At 35.8% G+C, this 7,763-nt stretch overlaps 2 protein-coding genes across 2 annotated transcripts in view; one reads left to right on the top strand and one right to left on the bottom strand.

Annotated features, from left to right (window-relative positions):
- Positions 1 to 485: 485 nt before the first annotated feature.
- On the bottom strand, positions 486 to 4,200 carry LOC123535119 (uncharacterized). The gene is made up of 3 exons (XM_045317665.2): positions 3,747 to 4,200; positions 3,174 to 3,317; positions 486 to 1,490 (listed from the first exon to the last, which is right to left on the bottom strand). The coding sequence occupies exons 1-3, from the start codon at positions 3,997 to 3,999 to the stop codon at positions 913 to 915; spliced, it is 975 nt and encodes a 324-aa protein (XP_045173600.2). The 5' UTR covers positions 4,000 to 4,200; the 3' UTR covers positions 486 to 912.
- A 1,366-nt stretch (positions 4,201 to 5,566) lies between these two features.
- The window catches only part of LOC123534093 (DNA excision repair protein ERCC-6-like), a 95,865-nt gene continuing 93,668 nt past the window's right edge, over positions 5,567 to 7,763 (top strand). The window contains exon 1 of the mRNA XM_053520529.1: positions 5,567 to 5,959. The gene's annotated coding sequence lies outside the window, so the exon portion shown is untranslated. The remainder of the gene's footprint in view (positions 5,960 to 7,763) is intronic.

The raw sequence follows: 7,763 nt of genomic DNA, 5'->3' as shown, positions 1-7,763 counted from the left end.
CCCACCCACCCACACACATTGCCCACGAATTTCCTTGGTTGCGTTCATAGGATATCACACATGGGCAGTGACGATTATTTTATTTTTTTCACGACGCGATCAATTTGCAATGAACTGACTTGGAGGCTTTTACTGCCGCTAGTGGACTGGAAAGTGAAAGTCGGGAAGTCTTGGTCTGACTCGATCTGTATCCTACGGCATAGGACCTGAACGAAAGAAAAAAATGATATGAAACTTGCTAGAAATACAGTGCCGTAACATCAATCAAAATAATTGCATGGTAATTGATGTTTGAGTGTCAATTTTGTCCGCCATAATCGATTTTCACAATGGCGTTTGCCGAATGAGGTGATCAGGTTTCGATTACATTCAATCATTTCATGTAAAACAGCTTTTTATTTGAAACAGACACGATTTATTCAGTCACGAATCTCAGAAATAGTGACTTTATAATCACTGAAGTTAAGATAGCATTTCACTGTCGCTCAGACGCAACACGTACGTTTGTTTGAATATGTTGTATGTAATTCCTGAAATACATTTTAATGTATGCCTCTACTGGACGGTTTGCCTCATAACACACACTGGACAACAGTTATGGTTAAGTACATCAATTATCTTTTTAATATGAAAGACAGATAACTGAAAATTTGTACTATCAGAGGTAGAGCCTAAACAATTATAAAGTGCAACGAGGACATTCCATAACTTAAGAAATAAAAGCGTTCCAAGTTTTCGGGAATGAAAATTTCGGATTCAAAATTTGGGCCTGCTGGAGTTCCCAAAAGCTTCATAATCTTCGTACTTGATACTTGCTTGCTGAGAACTGGGTGCCCGTATTTATGTAATTAAATCCAAACGAGAAAAAGAATCAGAGAATAGTGTGAATCCTTTTTTCAGACTTTATTTTGACTACATGTTATAAATATCATTTATGACAATATGTTGTCCACTAGCTAAGACAACATTTCCGTACACTGGTTCTGCATGATCGACATCTGATTTCTCAGTATTATTAGCTACATTAACTCCATCACTTGGATTCGCAGATGTATTTTGGCAGGATTTAGCTTTTATCTTAGGTCTGGCGTACATGCCTCTAGCATTGAATGCTGTTTCGTAGGCTGGAGGAAGGGTTCCAGATTCATCAGTGGATGCAGACGTTGATATATATGTGGTCATATTATGGCCTTGGTGCTCGTTCGGTGGCTCTGTAGAGTATGTATCCGTGGCTACAACAGCAACCATTGTTTGTTCGGATCGCACAGATATATCAATGGTAGAATTCTGTAACAAGCTGCCCTTTAAAAATATATGTATTTCAACCAACAAAGCCAAGAAAACAAGACATGTAACAAGCCCACCTGTGCCGGTCAGGAACAGAGAATATGGTGACTTGTAAACACTTTTACCGTACGCATCCATCTGTTCGTTATGCAGCTGTTGATATTTATTCCCCATTTTCCCAGACGCCAACAGAGCAAGAACTCCTGAAATATAGTAAAGTTTTAATGATGTCACCAAAATTCACCAACAGAAACATTTCAGCTATATCCTTTTATAATTGCTAAAACTAAGACAACAAAAAATGGAGTTTTTTAGAAGCGGGAGGGAAAGAAGTAGAAGTGTATTTAAAGAAACAAATAGATTTATTCAGCTTTCATCCCTCGTTTTTTTTCAGATTAAGGTGAAAGATATGTAAGTGCATCTAAATAAAGAAACAGATATATTTCTTTCGCATTTATTCCTAGTTTTGTTTTCTTGCAAGCATTTGAGAAGTTAGAGCGAAAGAAGAGCGAGAGACATGTATTAAAGAAAATACGAAAGACCCGTGGTGACATTTCAACTTCATTATTTCACGAGTTCTGCTTCCTGTTTTCACGATTTCCACTTCATGAATTCACGAATTCACGATTTCTGCTTCCTGATTTCACGATTTCCACTTCATGAATTCACGATTTCACGATTTCCACTTCATGAATTCACGATTTCACGAATTCACGATTTCACGAAAAAAACTTCACGATTTCTTGATTTCATGATTTCACGATTTCCACTTCATGAATTCACGATTTCACGATTTCTGCTTCCTGAATTCACGATTTCCACTTCATGAATTCACGATTTCCACTTCAAGAATTCACGATTTCCACTTCACGAATTCTCGATTTCACAATTTCCACTTCACGAATTCACGATTTCACGATTTCCACTTCACGAATTCACGATTTCACAATGATGAAATCGTGAATTCATGAAGTTGAAATTGTGAAATCGTGAATTCGTGAAGTGGAAATCGTGAAATCGTGAAGTGGAAATCGTGAAATCGTGAATTCATGAAGTGAAAATTGTGAAATCGTGAATTCGTGAAGTGGAAATCGTGAATTCGTGAAGTGGAAATCGTGAAATCGTGAATTCATGAAGTGGAAATTGTGAAATCGAGAATTCGTGAAGTGGAAATCGTGAATTCATGAAGTGGAAATTGTGAAATCGTGAATTCGTGAATTGGAAATCGTGAATTCATGAAGTGGAAATCGTGAAATTGTGAATTCGTGAAGTGGAAATCGTGAAATCAAGAAATCGTGAAATCATGAAATCGTGAAATCAAGAAATCGTGAAGTTTTTTCGTGAAATCGTGAATTCGTGAAATCGTGAATTCATGAAGTGGAAATCGTGAAATCAGGACGCAGAAATCGTGAATTCGTGAATTCATGAAGTGGAAATCGTGAAATCAAGAAATCGTGAAATCAAGAAATCGTGAAGTTTTTTCGTGAAATCGTGAATTCGTGAAATCGTGAATTCATGAAGTGGAAATCGTGAAATCGTGAATTCATGAAGTGGAAATCGTGAAATCAGGAAGCAGAAATCGTGAAATAATGAAGTTGAAATGTCATCACGGGTCTTTCGTAATAAACAGATAGATTTCGTTCGCTCTCGTCCCTCGTTTTTTGTAAGCACTCGTACACGTTGGTAAGTTATAATTTGCATAATGGTAGGTTCTTGGTTGTTTTATATGGTATTAAGATAATACTGTTAATACAATATCGTTTTCGTATCACTAAATATCCAAGTAAGACAGTCGCCTTATAAAAATACGATTTCATTTGCCGTAGCTTGGGAAATTTTCGAGTTTGCATGATTAGAATTTGGAAAAGTGTTAGTTCAATACTTACCAGACAACATACTTGCCAACATCCCTATAATTACGACAGTTATCATACTGTTCTTCATATATCGCATGTAGATAAACAGAGAAACAATTGCCATAATGCAAGCCACCAACGACATGCTTGTTTCTATCTGATATTCCGTCATATCTGCAATTCCGAAAAAAAGTAACGTTGTGCAAAGAGCTATAAAAATGTATTTTATACTTCTGTGCGTTGTGAAGGGAGTGATCAGAGTCAAAATTTCTTTTTTTTTAATTCAGTCAGAAGTCGTGATTACAAACAATAAACCGGAGGCTGGAATTTTGAAACTACCTTTTTATTCGAAAACAACAATTCACAGTTTTGTTATAAGCCACGAAATACTTCTAGATATACAGAATCTAAGAAGAGCTTGATGCATCATGTGAATCGTCAGCAGACGACACCGCGATCTAAGTTTAATTATTTTACATTTCTTTGAATTTATCTAGCAGGCTTTGTGCAAATTAATGATCAGCCATTGACAATCTGTAGAATAAGTCGGATTTTAACAAGAAATTTACTTTGTTGATGATACTATAAACCACAATTACTCACCGTTATCTTTACTGCTGACCATGGGTGCTGTTTGGCACACGTCGCCTTTCTTACACGTTACTCTATACCAGAGTCCCACATGAAACGTCAGTACATCACCCTTCAAATGTCCCCAACCTGGTATCACAAAACCTACCACTTGCAGGAAGAACGAAATAGTTAAACATACAATATAGAATGATATCCTCCTTCTTTTAGAAATCCTGTATGGAATGGTAAAATTCTGGCCTGACGTTACTCGTGCAGTGCACATTTCCGTGCACAGTCACGCTGACTTCTGAGATGTTTTATATCGCCATAGATATGCTGAACATTTCAATTAAACAAACCGTTGAATAAGCAAAAATAAAATAAATAAATGCATATACACATGTAACTGAAATGTGATCTATAGTTAAGGTCCTCTATCATTACCTTACGTAAAATAGATATATCTTTAGCCTAATGTTATGGTCTATTGTGCAGTAATGTCAGTCATATATTATATCTTTTGTAATTCAATTAATTTTAGATAACGTTTTCACTGTCGCAACGCTTCTCGATAACTTACAGTAAATTAAAGATCAATAAACCTGTTTTAAAAGATGATCAATCAATCAATGAATGTTTTCCACGACTGAATTTTACCCAAAAAAAATCAATAATTTGGACATTGACTAAACAGGACAAAACGGAAATAACACATAGCTATTAAAAATAAGCTCGTTTTAAAAGTGCCCGTGCGTGCATGCGTGCGTCGTGCATATGTACGTGCGTGCGCTTGTGTATATGTGTGTGCGTGCGTGCGTGCGTGCGTGCGTGTGTGTGTGTGTGTGTGCCTATCATTTGGCCTGTCTGCTCATCGAATAAGGTTAATCTGATCTTTTTAAAAACTTCTCTCCTTTGACAATAATGCTGACAAATGTCGGGATAGGATGGAGTAAGATTGAACTGTTGGACTCTCCACTCCCGATGTTAGGGAACCCCTGTCCCACCACAAGCTCCTACGTAACGGCACGTTGTCATGCTTTCGTATTATTACCCTCTGAAACAATAGTGCGATAATGTGATAGAAAAATACGATGCGTATGCACAGTGCAATATTAACATCGCACTATCTTACTGTCATAATTTCCCCTTTCAGTCGAAGGGAAGATAATGCCATAACACAATGCGAAAATGTAACTGCATGATGCGATGCTGATATGATGTACTAAATGGCTTCTCCAAGGGAAACATCAATAGGAGCATGGCGAAGCATAAAACATGCTAAATCTGGTGATATATAAGTGTTTTTTTTTTGTTTTTTTTTGCATAATCACCACTTTTAAGTAGAAATGATTACCTAATATGATTTCTAATTAGACAGATTTGTGTATAATTGACCAGGTCTGCCGGCCTATTTCCTGAATAAGCGAAATATTTTGATTATTTCGTTGCTACAAAGCAAAAATGTCACCCTTTTGTCTACTGCTGCTGATGATATTGATAATGCATCTGTAAAAAAAGATTGATTCCTTTCATTTTAGTAATGATAAATATTTTTGTAATGACCAATCCGGTTTTATCTGACAAGGGCGTATTTACTGATACGCACAATATGCACGTGTGTATTTTTTTGACCAATTTCTATTTCTTATATCGGGCTGTAGCTGTTTTACCAAAATTATCAAATATTTGGCATTTTTGTGTTTCCTAACTTTGTATTCAGTTTTCAACTTTCAAAACAGAAGTATCTAGGCTTATATGTGCGCTGAACAACAGTGTTACATTGCAGATGCAGTATCCTTGTTGGCTGTTGTCCTACCCTTTTGGGATGAAGGAGTTTCTGCAGATGCCGCGAATTATTCAAGGATTTACAAATATAAGCTTCTATCTTCCTTTAGTCCGTATGAATTCAGCTACATGTTATCTTGATCAAGGGTTTGGTTACACATTCGGATTATTTTTCTTTATAATATCTTATCTTTTCATTTTTTTTTTGTAAGAAGACATGTTGTACTAATGTTTTCATATCACTGAAATTCTCTAGAGTACTGAAAATAAGGTCTCAAGATTTAATTGTTTATATGGCATAAAAAAGGAACTTAATTAGTATAATGTAACCTCCATATTTTTATGGCATTGTTCACAGTTTACTTTTATACTGTGACACCGTTTTTTGTGGCGCAGAATTTGACTATTTTCATGGTTTTGGTTTTTCTAAATTTTACCATTAAACTCAATTATAAAAGGTAAAACACAATTTAAAAAATGGCATGCATGTGCATTTGTTGGTAAGCAAGTCTGCTCATGATAGAAAATATGGTGACATATTGCAGGTACAAAACAAAACATAATTTTATGGCTTCAAAAAGGGAGTGGCTAGTCGGGCCCAAACACTGGTCTAGTGTATCCTCTTTTTGATAAAAATCTCTTTTTTCACACAGATGTTTTGTCGCTATGTTAGTCAAATGAAAAAAATCGAGGTGTAGACCAAAATCACAAGGTCCGCATCAAAAGGAGATTCAATTCCTCATTAATTTTTTTAAAAATTATCAAATAATTTCCAAAAATTCAAGTTTTCTGGTGATTTAAACCTATGTATGTACAGTACACGATTAACGTTTACCGTGTCTACACGCTATATGCGCAAGCAATAAAACCATTGGCAATAACTTTACATGACGGTGTACTCTGATTTATCCTCCCATTATTTTGGTCCTTAGAAGTTTTGACGTTTAGATTGTCTGTCAGAAATATAAAACAATCTAAACGTTGAAATATTTTGATGAGACCGCTTCCAACAGCCTTAACCCTTCAGCATGTTCAGCGACGTGGTTTAAGTGTCTGCCTACAGATCACAAGGTCCTATGTTTGAGCCCCAGTCGGGACCTTGGTATTTTCTCTCCCAGGATTTACTTTTAGTATCAAATACATTGAGAAGGTGAAGTAAGAGTGCTTAACACTACGGGAAGTTACTCCCCATACTTGTAGAACGTGCCAAAATCGGAGTTTATACACTTGCAGCCTCTACATGCATGATCACACTTTTGAAACATTTTAAGGCTTCCCTGAATACAAGAGTGACCTCATAAATTGCTTAAAAATTATGCCACAAGTCTCAAGGGATGAAATGTTTCATTTATCCCAGCAATTTCAGCTTGCCAAAATTAATGAAGTAATAAAATCTGAAGTGGAGATCAAAGCGGTATAGTTGTCACTGTGTGATCGTACCGCCTCGGTTCTTTAAATTACTGAGAAGCAGAAATTAATACAGAAGTTTCTTCTTTAATTTGTTAAAGCGAATGCAATATCCCGTATAAACTGACAGGTAAATGTGTTAAACGATAATAGTGGATATCCTACCTCTGTGACCTATTTACCCTCATTGTTTAAAAAGAATCGTGTCATAAAATACATGTACAAAGATTAAGTTAAAACTTACCAAAAACTGCAACGACATCATATCACTTTATTTTAAAACCACATTTCTATTTATGTTCAAGAGGTCACGTAACTGGTAAGGCTTAAAATAAAATTAAGTTTGTTTGACCTTTACCTACCGACCCGATAAAATTGCCATGACTCAAATAATTTTATTGCATTCCAGAGAAAAAAATTATTTTTATTTTCTTATTAGAGGGAAAAACTGATTTTGGTGCTTGAAACTGGCGATTATTTTATTTAACAAATGCATAAATAATTATGGCAAGTGAGAAAGTAACCTGCAGTCAGCTAGAAGGAAATCGATAAAGCGGACTGTTTATTACCTCGTGTATTCCGAAAACGTGTCAACTTTGCCAATAACGTTGCCTAAGGCCATAGGATGCAGACGACTATCAAACTGCTTATAACTGGAAGGCAATCTGACAAAAGGACATAATTTTACAAATCTAGTATATAATTTACCCGTGAAATGTAAAGTATACCAAAACGTCATGCCGGTAATTTTCCATTCCACAAGCACGTGCGACCTATCGTAATATCTAATTTCCATCGCTCGACGTTACTTTTGTTTACACATACACAAAAAACGCGCGTAGTGCATTCATTTTT

Source organism: Mercenaria mercenaria, chromosome 12 (genome assembly GCF_021730395.1).
Source record: "Mercenaria mercenaria strain notata chromosome 12, MADL_Memer_1, whole genome shotgun sequence".
Classification (NCBI taxonomy): domain Eukaryota; kingdom Metazoa; phylum Mollusca; class Bivalvia; order Venerida; family Veneridae; genus Mercenaria; species Mercenaria mercenaria.
Note: the sequence above shows the minus strand (reverse complement) of the source record. Positions and strands in the feature narration are given on the sequence as shown.